We start from the raw sequence: 18,216 nt of genomic DNA, 5'->3' as shown, positions 1-18,216 counted from the left end.
TAATTATGAAATAGGTGCTTTTAGTATTCATAATTAGGTGTTGAACAGATGGTGAAGGATGAGATTAATCCATTCATTAAATTAACTTATGCTAGAAGTAATTTTTCTTATAGGAAGTTTCAACTTGGTGACATAATTTTAATAGTATAGTAATAGGCCTAGCGATTGAATTGCTGTGAAAGTTAAAGTGACAGGCAAAGGGTTATTTCCTGAATTCATTAAGATCTACAACTGATTTAATACCACTAGAAGGAGTAACAGGCTTCTTTAACCTACTGTATTGCTTAAAACTAGGCAACGTATATGAAGTGACATATGTGACTTCTTTTAAAGCTTCCAGAAATCTGTCCTATGTTTCCATAAAGCACAGTTTTATTGTATATTGGAATCTGTGAACGATCTCCTCCCATAAATACCTGAGTGAGAACTCTACAGCACTTCAGCGACCCAGCTGCAGTAACTTGGCAGAAGAGAAAGGGCACCCATTTGTGGCACCCAGATTGTACAATTGGCTCCTGAGGCAGGTACGCCTAACCCCATCTCTGACTGTCTTTCAGTGGATAGTGAAGACAATTTTATTCCATCATGCATTTAGATAAATACTAGCTTGTTCACAATGCTTTCACTACTGCTATTATAACAATTTGCTGTTTGTTTTAATTGTAGTTACATTGGTCTTGTTTCTAAATTGTGAACTGACTTTAACAGAGATAAGCTGTCGTTATTAATAATGAATACTACAATGCTCAAGGAATGTCAACATCATAATACACTAATTTATTCTGGGGAATTTCAAAAATTATTAAAGTATATTTGCAGTCCATAGTACGTTAAGAAATATTTTCACAAATTGGTATCCGGCACTAGATTTATTTTTAGCAACACATATATAAAACCTAAGTAGTATAGTGAAGACAGGAGTGCCTGGCGTGCTTTGGTCCATGGAGTCACAAAGAGTTGGACACGACTAAATGACTAAACAACAACAAATAGTATAGTTGAAAAATGCACTATTTTGGAACAAATAATCCCTGCTCTGAGTTATTTTTTAAAAAATGAAAGGCATATTATAGATATTTTAAAAAATGCCCTCCAGTTTAAATTTGTGAATATATTAAAACTAAAAATACAGAGAGAAGATAAGCATGTAATTTAACATCAGGCACACAGAACATTTAAGAGATGGAATAATAAAAAGAATCAACACTAGAATTACCTGTATACGTCATAGTAAACCAGTTAAAGAGTTGACAATTTAGCTGTTTGCAAGGTGTTAGACAAGTCACTCTAGCTCAGCAACAATTGTCTTTTGAAAAATGTGGAAAGTAATATTTGCCTACTTTTATGGGGCTATTGTAAAAACTACTAAAATAAAGTATTTGAATCATTTTGCAAATTTAGAAAACAAGATACAAAATACTATTACAGCTATTACTACTTGAACAGAGGAGGGCAGCATACAGTTCACTAGGCTGAATTTGCAGTTCAGAGCACTTCTGCACTTATGGAATTATGGATCAACTACATTATTCACTTATACCATCAAGTGATGTGATGTTCCACTAACAGTACAATCCTATATATTTCTATTCAGAGGTAAGTCCTATTGAGTTCCATGGGACGTACTACAAGGTAAGTGAGTGAAGTACTGCGGCCCTGTAGCCACAGGATGAGCTAGCCCAAGACATCATAGTACCTCAGGTGGAAAATCCTAAAGGTTTCATTAAAATACTATATGTTCCAATTACAATAAACATACAATATTAAGCTAAACAAATTATCAGTCTGCTCCCTTTGATGAAACATCTGCTGTCTCAGGCAATTGACCTGTGAAAGACAATGGAATCTTGGAAGAGTGTGCTTATGTTTAATGCAAATGTGAGAGCATGGAAGTGGACCAGTGATTTCTAGGCATGGAAACCATTTCCATGTATGCCTCTGGTCCTCAAATACGTAAGAGCAGTAGCATATAATAATTCATATTCAGCCCAAGTTCTATTGTAGATGTGACTTACAAATTCTTCACATCGGTAATGCCTCGAAAAGCCTTTCTTGGGATGCCTTGAATCTGGTTTTCACTTAAGTCCCTAAAGAAAAAAAAATACACACTTATTAGGGACAAATAAACAAAAAACACACAATGACATAGAGAAATGCTCACAGCTGTGGACAACTTAGAGATGGGTAGAAATAGTTGCACATTTACTGTATTTCAGCAGGTTAAGTGTTGAAGTGATTTCTGGGAAGGCTTTAACATTTCCATGAACTGTGGATACTGTATATGGCTATTATGGGATGACATAGCTAATGGAACTGCAGATTCTTATTCCTATGTGTTTGGATTAAATATTATACAAAATTTACCCTCACAGATGTTAAAAGCATTTTTTTTTTTCAAATTTGTCTGTTCCTTTACAACCCTTTTTTATTATTACAGATTAACGTTAACAAGGATGTGAACTGTAGGAGAACACACCTGGGAAAGCATAGAAATACAACAAATACAACAGATAAAGTAATGTGTAGTGCAATCCTATAGATGTTTACTCTGAAGCAAGCCGTACTGAGTTCAATTAGATTTGCTCCTCGGTATATGTACATAGGACTTACTAAAAGGGCGTACTGTAGCCTTACAGAACAAATCTCTCAGTAACCCGTCTCACTGCTCTTTGAGATACAATGAGTACAGAACAAAGTGGGATCAAAGTGATTAAAACTGTTTCAATAAAAACAAATTAAGAGTCTTAGGAATTTCAGTATGTTCCAAGAAGAAAGAGAAAAGTATTAAGTATGAGAAAAGTAAATATCATGGAATTGTGGAGTTGGAAGGGACCCTGAGGATCATCTACTCCAACGCCCTGCAATGCAGGAATCTCAACTGAAGCATTCCAAGACAGATGGCCAACCAACCTCTACTTAAAAACCTCCAAGGAAGGAGAGCCCACCACTTCTTGTGGGGGTATGTTCTACGAATGAAAAGCTCTTACTGTCAGAAAGTTATTTCTGATGTTTGGTTGGAATCTACTTTCTTATAACTTGAATCCATTTGTTCTGGTCCTAGCCTCCAGAGCAGGAGAAAATCCTCATATGACAGCCCTTTAGATATTTGACGACGGCTATCATATCTCCTTTCAGCCCCCCCTTTAATAAAATCTCAGCATTCCCCTCTACTTAATATTTGTGGCTTAATACATACATAAACTGTAGTTCATAAAAAGAACAAAACAGTTACCCAAGAGCATTGCAAACTTAAGCAAATTGCTCTTATTAACATCCAAAGGAAACCTTTGTTTTAAATAAAATAATTGGACAGCCTCTGGCTAATTAAACAATCTATGGCCTTTTAAACTTGGAGTATTGTTGTTTTGTTTGTTATTATGTTATGCATTTTGTGCTTTTATATTGTACACTGGCCTGTGATCTTCAGATGAAGGGTGGTATAGAAAAATGAAAAATAAAAAATGGGATAGAGGATGGACTTTAAGGACACTAATACCCGACCAAGCTTAGTAAACCGTTTTTTTAAGGGATGTACAAATTGTTCATCCTAAAGCCAGACTGCTCAACTGGGTAGTATTCATTATAATGCACCCCATGCAATCCCCCGCCCACCTTTAAAGTAAATGCTGCATTGTAAGGTGAACCTCTATCAAATTGATTTTATTGAAAAACAAGCATTGTGACTCTGAATGAGAGCACCACACAGAAAACCCACACTGACATCTTAGGTCAAGCTGTGTCACCCAGGGCTTTCTTCTGTTTTCCATCAGGATGATGGTCCATTCGACCCCCACCCTAAATGTCTTTGTCAGACTAATTCAATTTATGCTAGTCATCTAGTCTACACCAATTCCTCTCGGTAGCAAAATTGTTCTCTCAGACAGACACACAAATGGCCATGCAGAATACTATATTGTTTTCTAAAAGACATGTTTCACTTTCCAAAATTATGCAACAGTGACTAGTAAGGTATCTTCCTCTTCCATTCTTTCCCTTCTCTTCATCAGTGCTTAATACCAAAATAATAAATGCTTTGCGACAGATCTTTATTCTGTGTTACAAAGGGAAATGTGGGGTGGGAGAAGTCAATTTTTAAAGACAAAAGTACAGTACTATGGTATGATACATACTACTTAGAGAGAAAGCAACTGGTTTAAAATAGAAACATCAATTGAGAGTTACCAATGATAACAAAATGAGATAAATGAAGCAAGCATTCACCCTAAGCAGAACACAAGAAAATCAAATTTGTCCTTGAAAAATGTGCATTTTATATTACTCCAAGCAGAGTGAAAAGGTAGCAAACTTGTGATTTAAAGCAATGTTTCTAGTATTCTAGCATACCAAGATAATTTATATTATTGATGTCTCTTTTATCCCTCTACTCTGTCTTTTCTACAGCTATCCAAGAACGCAAGAGATTGCAGGAAATTAATCTCGCTCAGGAAAAAAAAATCTGCTTGTAACTTACATTCACTTTATCTTCTATTGAGGTACTATTCTCTGGCTAACAGGGCACCCTCTACAAATCTCCAGGATTGTGTGCCGATTTCATAAATAAATCTCATAGTCTGACAACCTGACATTGTCAAGGTGTTGTTGCAGCAATGTAGAGGTTTCAGCTGCAAGCTGCATTTAGGTAGCTGCCCATTCACTATTACAAGTATCCACTCTTGTGTGTGTTTTGAAGTGTTTGATCTTGTGTTTGATACCAGCATTCCAAATCACTCTTAAAGACTTTCTAGGACCAAATCAGCTGCCATCAGATTCACCCAACGCACAAAAGTATCTTTGGCCATATTAACAGCTTTCCGTTTTCTGAAACATGCAGTCAGTTTCTTAAATATTTTTTCTTAAGGCCACTAAGGAAGCAGTATCCAACCACAATATATAGCTATTTGTTCAACTGTTCAACATTTGTGATACTATTACTATTTCAATTTATAATACACATTAGGATGAGAATGTCCTTTAAAGAAATTGAGGGATTTTCTGTGGAGGTGTTAAATGTTAATCTGTAAAAAATCTTAGAATACTGATAAGGGGTCATATAAAGGCCAAGGATAAAGCTTCAGTCCAGCTATTTCATTCTTTTATTTCTTTACAGAGAGATAGAACTTATCCAACATCCATGCACAAGACTGAGATTTGACATCAGTAAAACAAACAGCAGGGTTATCATATTAGGTATGAATAGTCTTCACACTGATTAGCTACAAAATCAGTGCTAGAAGCACTAAAATAAATGCCTGCTTTTCTAATTTCAAAAAAGAGTGGCTATTATTGCTTTGCACCAGTACACGCTGGGCACAATCCTTCAGTATAATTAGCCGATGAAGAAAATATTTAAGTTTGTATTAAGAATGTAACATATTGCAGGCAGAGCAATATGATCAACAACTTTGACATACACACCCACTCCAGCCCTTCCACCATCCTTTCATTTGTTGAACACCAAGACTGAGGAGGAATTCGGGAAAGTTTAAAATATGTTGTGATATTACTTGGTCATAAGAGAAGTATCATATTTCAGTTTAGTTCCTAAATTAATTTTTGTTTTTTAAAATATCTATATTTCCCCCAGCAGAAACAGCAATTAAGGCGCACAGGTAATTAGATGCTGCTTTTGCATACAACACTAACAGCAGGTTGTATACAACAGTGCCTTTCCATTCATGGAATGCTCTTTGATTCATTGGAGGCATCTATGAATGGAAGGGAGACCATTTTTGCCACAGCCCTGTACGCAGCCTCCCTTTTGCTGCAAATAATTTGGGCACGCTCTAGAACTGTGTGGGATTGCTGGGATGGGGGGAACAGAAAGACCAAACTTGCAAAATACCCTCCATTCTCTTCTGCTTACAGAAGCCTGGATGAAAGAGCCTTCTGTGAATGGAATTCTAGTATTGGACACAATCCAGCAATACTAACATTCCCTTGGGGCCTGAATAGAAAGAACATCAATGAAACAGATCCCAGCCAATGCAAGACTTACTTACAGGATTATAACTTGGCATATGTGACTTCTGAACAATAAAATCCTCAGCCTTGTTACAGTCATATGTATATCTACCAACAGGAGATACAGTAAATTGACCGAAACTAGAAACTGGGTGATTTATTTGCTGCTCTGCTGGGAACTACTCCACTTTAAAAATTACATTCATTTTTTTAAAATAATAATAATCAGGAGGTTATTTGAACTGAAGAAGTCTTATAAAGATAAGGAAAATGTTGATAATAATAATGCAACATTGTGATCAAGTAATTTTAAAACATTATAAAATAAAATGTCCTTGAACTTTTTGAAGTTATTCCCATTATGCAAACATCCTTCTACCCCTCCCCCAATACTGTCTATGATACACCTTGTCAGCTTCTCTGTAGTGTTAACTTGGCAGGCAACTCTTACACAGTGCAAAAAACAAATTACCAAACATGACTACTTATCTTACCACTGTGAAGTTTGTGTATAACCTTAATTAATATACTGAAATGCTCCCATTCCATAGGTATGACTCTATTTTCAAGCCCATTTTATTTTGCTTGGAAGAAATGCGTAAACAGCTTGTATACCAGAAGCATTCGCGATGTCACAAATATGACCCAAGCATGAGATAGAACTTTGTTTAATTGCAGTCTTCAACAATAAACATTAACACAACCTTTAAACACATTAATAGCAAGACAAAATGATTTCCCCCAACTCACCATACAGTTATCAACATCTATAGCCTTTTTGTCCACCACCTTGGTCTCTGTACTAGTAGCACTAATTTTGCAACAATAGTGACTGTGCAAAGCAACCACTAAAATAGGATATAATTATTTATGACATCTGGTGTCACAATGTCCTGCTTTCGCCCTAAAGAGCATTGATTAAAATATAATGAAATCTCTCACAGGATTGTTCTATCTTCTGCATTCAATGTCAACACCTTTCTCTCTTGACATATAACTTTGTGGGAGGGGGAGCAACACCTGGAAATACATAGGCAATTATGGTCTATGCAACAGCGGTGAAAAAACAAATATATACTAAAGTAAATATATATATGAAATACCTTATGGATACGTGAAACAAGCCTTGGCCCTACGGCATACCACAAAGATTGTACAGTGTGATTATTATCAGGCTTCTCACTTAATAGCACACAACTAGGCAAAAAAAATAAAAAAGTATGGGTGTGTTCTTGCTATTTAAAAGCATTAAAGTGTCTTCTGACATTCCAAGGTTTATTCCTGGAGAAGACAAGGGCAGAACTCCGATTAATCAGCAAATGTCTTGGCTCAGCACTCTGTAAGAATATTTATTTACATAATAGCACTCCCAAAAATTAACTGGACTCTCTTCTGAGTTGCCATCAAACATGTTATTGGATTGCAGATTGACAATGTCAGCTCATACAATTAAATTAAGTATAGAAGAGTAGCTGATGGCTGGTGGGGTGGGCGGGAGGAGACCACATGGTTAATAGGCTCATATAAAAGTTCACATCTTCCAGTTTTTGTTTGCTTACTGCTAGGAACAATGTAAGGGAGAAAAAGTGGTCCCAAGACAATTAACTATTATCACATCGGGGGGGGGGGTGGAGTGGGGAGGAACTGTAGCTCTACCATAATGTATCTGTCTAAAGTCTATTCTACATGTAAAAGTCTGGAAAAATATCTATTCCAGCTAATGTGTTTGTTTAAAGATAGCACATGCCTGAAATCCTTGATGTATGAAAAGCCAAGTGGTCTGCTGCCAACATTAGAAAGTCTTAAAAATCTAATTGTGGAAGGAATATAGTTTCCAGCAACCGCTTAAAGTGAGTAGTTCACTTCAGTAAACATTTCTAAGCAAGGTTTTACACTACCACTCTCCCCGCCTGCATTCAAAGGCACTTCATTATGGGAGAACTATCAACGCAGACCAAAACAAATACCGTACATCAATGGAAAGAAACTTGTCTCAAACTGTTGAAGCAGACAAGAGCTATTATATGTTCTCATTTTTCAGACTAAATAGGACTACAGTGTCATAGGTTACAATGTCTACAACTAATGTCAGAGCGATACATTTAACTTATTCAGATCATAAAAGAATACATTATCCCACAGCACTTATCTACTAAAATCTATTAAGGTTTTTAAAAGAAGTAAAGTAATTTTCTGGTGTCCTTTGAAGGAGCAGGCACACTTCATGTATCTTGCCAAACTATCGTTACAGAAGCTTACCTATGTTTTGATATGATGTTTAAATTGAAAACCATTGTTTGGAATCATACTGAAAATCTAAATAATAAACCATGGTCTGATGACTGCACAGAACAGGCCTTTTAAGATCAATGCCATGATTTGCAGTATTACTTTTTTGTGCAAATTATATATTAATTTATATTATTTTGATTTGTTATGGCTACTTTTTCATGTACACTTATTTTTTTTAAAAAAAAATAAGGCATACAGAGCACAACTGAAGGACTGTGCATGGATGTCGTGGAAAGGCTCATGACACTTTAAGCAATAGGTTAGCTCTTGGGAGTCAAATTCACAAACTTACTTAAAGACAACGTGCACATTAAAATTCCCTGCCTTAACTATCATCTCCTACTTCACAAACAGAACTTAAAAGGCATAAATTTTAAATGCCTTAAGTATGCATAAGGATAATTGATTGCATATTCCTTGAAAAAATGCAGACATAAAGAAGAGATTCTAATTTTCTAGCAGAAAAGAGAATCTGATAAGATTCCATTTGTGACCTGGTGCTTAAAGCTATAGTTACATTGCCAATTCAGTACACACTTCAACAATTTCAGGAACAAGTATTACTGTTTAACGAGGATACTTGCTGTATTATATTATTATTTTTATTTAAATTTCTATACCACCTTTCATCCGAAGATCACAGGGTGGTTAATTTTATTCCATTAGTTTCAATACACCAAGAGTTCTAGCCTTCTACATGTAGTGCTCTCTGTCGCATGTTCTCTCTCTGTCTCCCTGTAACATATCCAGAAAGGATTAAATGCAAATACCTTATATAAATTATTAGGAATATTGTTGCAGGGAAATGTACTTTAAAACATGATAGTTTGCTATGAAAATTTAATGTGTATGCACAAGATAGAGGCTTCATTTTATAAGAAGTTACTATTTGCAAACAAAAAAATTAACTATATGTCAGCAACTTTGAAATATCTATAAACTAAAACATGTGTCAAATTTGATAGTTAAGTACACATTAATTTTTCAACAGCCTTCACAACATAAATAGAAACAACACATCACACCATTATCAGGTAAATGTTTGTTAAGTTTATTACAGGGCTTATGAGAACTGGGGACAGACCACCAGCATAATGTTTTCCCCAGTGCAACATTTATTTTAATCCTTTTTAGACACCAGGCATCTATACTAAAGTGTTAGAATAAATAGTTAAGAAAGGTGTTAAAGATATAGAACAGAGCAAGGGTATTTCCGAACAAGCTCTCATGCATAATACAGCTTTCTATGCAGTGAACTTCTGCAAGTCTACACTTAAAAACTGCAAGCATCTTCAAAATGCGAGAATAAAATTTCCAAGCACATAGTTAATGTTCAAATGGCAGAATATATTGATTCTCTGCCCATCTCTGAGTATCTTAAGTTTACCCAGAAGACTATTTGATTTAATTAAGTTGGTGCTTTATTAATATATATATTCCTCTATTGATCATAAGAGAAGCTGACGCATGTTTGAGTCAGGCATACATCAGATCCATTTAATGGACCTCCACTTAGGAGAGTGGTTGGCTCTAAATCAAGGTAAATGGGAGCAAGTGCTCCTTTGGGATGGCATGGCTTAGCTGAATCTATAACATTTTTACAGGGTTTTTTTTTCTTTTAAAGTGGAAAGCATATGGAAATTAGATATGAAAATAGTCTCTCCTTGCACGTTTCAATTAAGCATGTCAATACCTTAATTAAATTGCTCAACTTAATGAGATTTATACCAATGAGTGTGTTTTATACTTATAATAGCTTTTTTGGCTGCTGTTCAGGATGTCAAATAAATTGTGAGAACTGGGATTAAAAAGTAGAAATTGACATTCTGAACTAAAGCCAGTAATTCTTCTAAACTCTTTCTCTTCATTCATGTGATTTTGGAGAATTAATGAACCTTGTAATAACTTTGCTCTTTTAAAAAACAACACTATTTTATCCAGTTCATCTTTATCATCAGTTTCTCTGCTAAAATAGAATCACTGTTACAAGGTATACTTTAACCTATATAATTAGGCTCATCCCCCTTTGTATTGTGCTTCTTTTCCTTTCTGAAGATTTATTTCCTGATGAATAGTAAACTGTACCACTCCCACACCATCATTTAGAACTTACATAAAAAGTATGGGAAAACTTAAGACTTTTTGAACTATATGTTTTATTTTTCAGTCGTCTCAAAATATTTCTCACATCTTTACACTGAGATGGTTTGCACATTACATTAAACCATGGATAACTTTCAACAAAATAAAAATAAAGCATGGTTTAAACATTTCTAAGATTCTCCTCTCCTGCCATGTCAGGGAGGAAACAAACCAGAGCCTGGCTTTCTGTTATATATGAACCAGTACTCATGGTTGGTTGCCTTCAAATAAACTGCAACCAGGAAGTCAAGTAATTCAGCCCACTCACCATAAAAATTAGGGAATTAACCTACCTACCTAAGTAATCCCACACATAGTTCTTAGAACCCTCATCCAATGTATTTCATATTTAATGTTTCAATATTTCATATTGATATTTCAACCATGTCCACCCTTTCTTGCCCATCTTTCTAATCACAGTGCCTTCTTCTTGCTAACATTTTGATCAAAAGTCATTTTTCTCCGAGTGCTCTTCTCTCTATTTTGATGAGCACTATCAAATTTGGCAATCAGCTCTTCACTATCTGTCAACAATATGAAAACGGTTTTATTTTTTAACTAATTGAAAGACGCAATTGCTTTATACATATTTCACTTATGAATTGCTATCATTCATTATCTTTTTCATTGTGTCTGTTAAAGATGTAAGAGTTTATGAAGAAATGAATTGGGACCGTTATCATCTGCATTTAAGACTGGAGCAGTGGGGATGTATGTGCGGGGAAATTTATGTGAGACGGTTTTAAGCAGAATTTGTCTAGGTGTTTAATTCCTTAAAAATAACGTGTTAGAAATGTTGCATTGTTTTCTCTTCCAATTTTTGGTTTTAAAATGATAAGCTGCCAGAACCTTATGGGACAAAACGTTGACTTTGCTGACTATGTTTATTTTCAAATCAGGTGGTTGTTCTTGTCCTAAGTACGTGTACACACACACACACACACACACACACACACTAGCCTCTGTTGGATGAATTCATTCATGTGGACAGGATTATATTCAGGAGGGAAGAAAAATATTAAGTGGAAAAGAGCCAACAGAATCAATCAACAAAATTAAGAAAATCTAGGGGGCTGCGCCAATGTTTCCTCCATGTTTACAATCAACGCAACATATGAGAAGTCACACCTCTATGCTGTACTGCTTGGAAGGGTCACAGTTGGCAGCCTGGTCCAATCAAAATGCTAAGAACACAGACACTGTGGGGGAAATGTGTACATTTCCTAGAAAGTGCACAGACAGCTTCCATATTTGCGTACAACCTATTTTGACTGCAATTGTTTCAACCATGAATAAAAAACACCACCATGTTGCATTATTGTTGGTTCTTTCAATTGCTACCTTTACAACTGCTTGGGTTAGGTTTTTACCATAATGGTCAAAATTAGACAGCAACTGTAAAATATTAATCTACTGTCTACTGTTATTATTATCAACTTGAAAAAGCAGTCCATCACAGAAGAAAGCTCTAATCACACAAATTAATTTTTGCTAATTTTGTCGGACCATTAAGTTAATTACTTCAATAAACACCTGACAGCAGCACTAGCCCCTGACAGTGAGCAATGAATGAAATCAGTTTTCTGCATTAGTACATTAATGAAATGATAGTTGAGATATTATAGCAGCACAGAACTGGTCAGGATAAATTTATTTTCAAGTAGAGCAAGCAATCTGAACTATCTCAACCTAAAATGATTTTTACTCAGTCGCTGTTTTCTAAAAATAGCATGCTCATTTCTAGGACAAATAAAAACCCCAATATGAAGAAGAACAAATTTATTCTTATGTATGTCACTCTTAAACAAAACTTTAAGATAATGACTAATTCAGTTAATATTCATTATTCTATTTTTCATCCATGAAGGCTTTTTTATGTTTGAGGAGTATCGTAAGGTGGACATTAGGCAGACTATCATTTCAGTGTACATGATAAACCCCTTAAATTTTCTGCTGTTATAAACCATGCAAGAGGAATGCTTTATTCTCAGTGCAAGACCTTTGTTTAGTATCCAAGATTAGAATAAGAAAATATTATAGTTTAATCTTTCGATACTTTAAAATTTAATATTGCCAGGATTCTTTAAATAAAAAAATAGTGTTGTTCTCATGGAATTAAGCAAATAAACCATCTAATAACTGTCATATACTACTTAGTTGCATTTCCCCCCACCTATGCAGTCTTCTAATTTATATAATTACACATTAGTAACTACCTAAGAAAAGCTGACATTGTAGGAAGAGGATTTCAAATTTACTGGAAAAGTTGTTGCATTTAGGATGGCAATATGACGTATTTTACATAATAGTTATTCCCTATCTAATTTTTATTATGCATGCAACAGTTGCATATCTGCACAGAATACATAGAGAATATGAATACGACAAGAAATATGATACCAATTTCATGCACATTTTTAAATTAATACGATATACGATATCTTTATTGTCATTGTCCCATACAGAACAATGAAAATGGAAATCTACATAAAACATTCAAAAACCCCTAAAAACTCCGAAACCCCATTTTAAAATACAATATACTATAAAATGGGACCTACTTCTGAGTCATTGTGTTTAGGAATACACTGTAAATTTCTGTCATACTTTACATTGTATGCTTGTATCTATGTTAACAATCATATCCATATTAACACTAAAAAAATCTCCGAAAAGCGTATTAATTATAAAATCTGTATACACAAGTAACTGAAGAAGAAATGGTTTCTTGGGGCTTCTTTGGGTTCTCAGTTTGCTACTATAAATAACCAACAGCACAATTCCATGCATGTCAACTCAGAAGTCTCATTTCTTAAAAAGCATTTCAACTGATCCTATGGAACAAAAGCTGATACCAACACTTCACGTATAACATCATTAATTTGGATGTTTACATGGCAGTTTATTTAGTTCCCACATTTTCCCCTAAATGTGAAGTTCTGCATTATATTTGCTCTTTCACACAATATGCCCTTTTAAAATGTGACTCTTTTGTGGGTGTGTTATTGGACTGTTGTTTTTATTCTGATTATGTATTTTGTGGTTTTATATTTTGATTTTATTCTGTGAACCGTCATGAGACCTCCAGGTATAGGCCAGTTTATAAATTAAATCAATCGATCAAGCCACTTTAGGAACAATAGTGGAATATAGTGTGAGTTTAGTGCTCAATTTCGTGTTATTTGCTTCCAGAAATTATCCATTTGCTAATAATATGGAAATAAACCCTAAACTTGCACTATAGTCCACTAAATTCTACTATAATTCTGGAAGTGCCTATAAGATATAATGTGAAAATTAACAGGGAAGCATCATGAAAATGGAATAAGCTGCCATGTGCATGCAGCCCAAACATGTAACTACATGGCTGCTCAGAAGTAAATCCCACTGAGTTTGATGGGACTTATATCTAGGTCTTATCACAAGCTAAAATGTAGTAAACTTAAGGAAAGATCTGAGCTACAAATGAAGCAAATTTTGACACCATTCTAGGCTATCCTATCTCAGTACAAATGTGTTGGTTGTTGTTGGCATCTGTCTGTCTCGACAGACAATGGAGTGCGTCTCTGGAGGTAAAGCCAAAGTGCAGCACCAAAGTGACCTCCCTGGTGCACAAGCTTGGGCAGTATTTATGGAGGTCCTGGGCTACCCAGACAACAAAACTTGCCTCTTGGCCTCACTGATACGGTCCAAAGGAAACAGAGCAATGCATTTGACACCAGCTTGGCTGCAGGAGTTGCCAGAAGGAGGCATGCAAGGTGCCATCCAACTGCCTCAGAGTCTTTATTCTTCTTAGGCTTTTCTTCTGTCAAAGATACACCACAAGGCAGTGGGTATGGATTTTCCCTCATGGTTTACTCCTAAAGTCTTTCTCATAGATAGTATAGCCGCAAGGCAGCGGAAGTTTAGGGTCAGAGTTTTCCTTCTCCCAGATGGGCTACAGACCCAGGTTGATGAGCCCCATCTGCCCCTCACTTCCCTCCACAGCATGAACAGAAACGATCTAGTTGGATCCACTATTAGTTTCATCCGCTCTATCTGCTGGAGCCTGTCTTTGCATCGAGGAGAAGTCCCTAACTCACCGAGGGTTTGAGGCCCATCAGCTATCCTCACCTAGTTTAGCTGGTCAGTTGTAGGCATTCCTGGGGTGCGGCCACTGTCACATGCTTACATCTTCTAGGAGCCACAGGTGAGAGCTGAATGCAGGATGGAGACCAAATGTGGACAAACTACCCCAGAAAGGGCACGTCGTGCCTCCCACCCCATACTAATGTGTGGGTAAGAGAAGGAAATTAGGTAAGTGAGTGTTCAGTTTTATGAATTTTCCAAGAACTAAAGAGCTACTTTAGAGCTACTTGGTCATAATCAGGATTTTTTAATTTTACTTTTTTGTTCAACTGTACGCCCCAATGTTACATCAGAAACAGATTTTTGAAAGTCCACCCAGTTTCAAAAGTGGGGTTCTCTGTGGCATTCTGGACTGCAGTTAAGGAGAGAACTCCAAAACCCTCTTTAGTTGTATGGAACTATTTTCACTGTTCTTTGTATGCTGGCCATAGTGCTCACTGGGCACTTTCCACATATCAGATTAAACTACTTATCTACCATTGAGAAAACTGAGTTTCTTTGCTAGTGAACTATGTTAAATATTTTCAAAGTTGATCATCTGATTTCTTACTGGACCAGCAGTGACAATAATCTTCAAAATAATTATATCAACCAGCATTAAAAGAAACTTTCTGTTAGTACACAATTAGAGAATTTATATGATTAATGTCACCAAAAAGGACAACACTGATTACTCATAACCAGTATAACAAACGAGTTAATGAGAAATCCACAAATTAAGCATGCAACTGCTTTAACCTTTCCATTTCCAGCTTGTAATTTTTATACTGCCGCAGTATGTTACATTGCTGCTACAGACTCTCTTATTTAAGTCCTTAACATAGTAGCAGACTGCTCCACAGCAACTTGTACATGGCTTTCAGTGTGACTGCCTTGTTTTGTGGAACAGCATCCCAATACTTGTAGTTTCTGAAAACAATTAAATATGTTCCCGTTTTGACAAGCATTTTCATCTGAATGGAAAGGGAGGGAGTTTTCTGCATTATGTTTATTCTTATTATTGTTAACCAATTTTTTTTAATTTATTTTATGCTTGTAAATCACACTGGCATTTATATGAAAGGTTATTAATTTAACAACAAGAATACATTTTAAAGAAATATAGCATATATAGCTGTGTGTGTGCTTCCAAATACTACTCAGAAGGAGTTGCATTTTGTAAGAAAAAGGTGGCAAAATCTATAAGATGCTACAATAATGTCTATAGGGTTAGACCAAAACTATTCCATGCTCCCAAAGAAGCCCCTGGAAGATCTGAATTGTTTTTAGTTGAATTCCTTCAAACACATAAAATACTGTATTTCAGCGTCCTGCCAATGCCAACTGTGCTCTAAGGAATGTTTTTAAAAATGACCTTCCACAGGATGACAGGTAAGCATTTATATATGGTAGAAAATAATGTAGCCTTGCTTCTCCAAGCATGTTCTGTAGCTTTTCATCTGTATTATTGAAATGTTGTTCATATAAAATACACAGGCTAAGGTAGCACAGGTAAACCAAGGTTATGACTAAGGATAGAGCTATAGAATAAAAGCATTTGCACATGTCATTTCAATGTCTTGTTTCAGTATATTTCTGAAGGGTTTCAAGTCAAACACAACTGCCTGGTCCCCCCCCCCCCAAAGTTAAATCTGGTTTTCATTTCCTTATTTGACCGAGTTCTCTCATAACACTCTGGCAAAGGGAAATTGTGTATGCCATTTCTCTATTGAATTGGAGCAGGATTATTGAATTATATATACGCACACACACTGTATAGATTTTTCAGACTCAAAATAAAAAATAGCTCTGTAGTAAGCTGTCATTTGAGTTACAGTAAAAAAATAAAGAAATGCTGCTGTTTGGCAAAATTAAACCTGCTCAATAAAAAAAAGAATAGTGAGAATGCTTAAAGCATCTGTGTCAAACACTCACCTTGCTGGAATTGCCTCACAGAATTCAGCAAGGCCATTACTGTATTCTCTGAAGGTAGGGTTAAAGGTAGGATCTTGACATCTACAGAGGACCTAAGTTCCTGTAGTGAAGACACTTCCTCACATAAGTATAGTAAGGGCCAAGCTAGGTGTTAAGGGAAGTGGTGAGCGCCCTTAATGTTACGCAAATCCACTGTGTGTGTGTGTTGTGGGGGGATCCAAATCGGTCCTTTCAACCATGCTATTTGTCTACCCAGAATCACTACTTACAGCAGCCCTGTGCACATTTCAGAGACAAAAGGCCATTTTGGGGGGTGAGTTTTGGTAGGAAAATGGAGTGTTCCTGCTAGCAATCCGGATTCTATCCAACCCCACTTGTGGTTTTTTGTTTAGAAAAGAGAGAAGAGTGGTGCACTTAAATGTCATGCTTACTGTAAGTCTGCTTACATATCTCAAGGGACAGCAGCGTTGCAGGCTGGTCGTCACTACCCAGAACACTCCCCTGGCAAGGATAGCACCGGCTTCCTTCAGCCAGTGGGAATCTTTATTGGGCTTCCTAACCAGCTAGGGAACTAGATCATAACCACCTGCTTATTTTGCCAATGGCAGGCAACTCCAGGGACGTACACTCCTCAGGGGGGCCTTTAGGCTCCACTTGGGTCTGCACCTCGAGCATTTAAAGAGACCTGGCATCATCCTCCAGGGCAGTTCCTTGTCAGTTCATCCACCCACTTTCTTCATTTTTTTTTGTTCCTGTTATGTTAATGAACTTGCCCTGGACAAATGTTGGTCACCAAATGTTGGGGCCAGGCAGGAAATTGTCCTTCTGACCAATTGGCTCTGTCTGGGGTTTTTGCCTACCTCAAATCAGTTGTTACAACTTTGGCAGTTTAGGCTTTGGGTTGGTCTTAGTCTCGGTGAAGAGGAGGTTATAAGCCTCTGCCTGCCTCTCCAACAAAAAGGGGTATCCCATTAAAGGAATCCAGGAGGAGGTGCTTCTGTCCAGATGTCCAGTTGGGGAATAGGGCCACAGCACTCCTCAGGGTGGGGCTCCCACAGGAAGTAATCCTACTTGATATATGTCATAGGTCCTCCTTGCCTCAGGAGCAACCCCCTCTGAGGGATTGCTAATGGTTTTGCCAAACCCATTGCATCTGTAATCAATAAAAGTTGTGGCCTTTTTTGACCCAAAACCCATACATTCTTATCATGAATGAGCCAGCTCCCAGGGAAGGTGTGCAGACAGCTGAGAACCTGGTCTCCTGACAATTCTGTCCCCTCTGGTTCTTGTCCTAGATTGGGAGGCAGAGGGGGTGGTAGCACCTGGGCACACATTTACTTTGGCTCTTACTGTTCCACGTTTGCTGTCCGACAACATATGCCTCTCATCCTGAGAAATGGTTGCAGATGGTTCTTAGACCCTATTTCTGTCCAATTAAGAAACTGAGAAAACTTTGGACAAAGGCAGGGCTTCAAGAGTGAGGTCTCAAATTAAACAATGGTGCTTCAGAATAGATTCTCCGGTCCAATACATTTTGGACTATGTTGGTAATTCATCAGGGAAGAATACACTGAGATTACAATAAGCTTCAGAGTCACCAATCTTAGCCTTGTATGGAAATAACAAAACAGATTTACCTGCTTATTCTTTGAAAATATTCCCTGATGAATAAGTGCTGGAGTTCAAAATATATTAGAAGCCAAGAGACTTACTCTGTGGTGCATTTGCAAACATCTTTCCATTCTTTTCACAAGAGTTAAAGGCACAATGTTGCTCTTA

The 18,216-nt window shown here is 36.6% G+C and overlaps 1 protein-coding gene across 2 annotated transcripts in view; it reads right to left on the bottom strand.

Annotated features, from left to right (window-relative positions):
• Positions 1-18,216, bottom strand: part of SLIT3 (slit guidance ligand 3) — a 390,824-nt gene that overhangs the window by 189,505 nt on the left and 183,103 nt on the right. For both annotated transcript variants that reach the window (XM_083430686.1, XM_083430687.1), the window contains exon 5: positions 2,016-2,087. In XM_083430686.1, coding sequence (XP_083286812.1) covers positions 2,016-2,087 — 72 coding nt within the window. The remainder of the gene's footprint in view (positions 1-2,015; positions 2,088-18,216) is intronic.

Source organism: Podarcis tiliguerta (genome assembly GCF_965153285.1).
Source record: "Podarcis tiliguerta genome assembly, chromosome: 2".
Taxonomy (NCBI): domain Eukaryota; kingdom Metazoa; phylum Chordata; class Lepidosauria; order Squamata; family Lacertidae; genus Podarcis; species Podarcis tiliguerta.
This window is presented reverse-complemented; position numbering and strand designations above follow the sequence as displayed.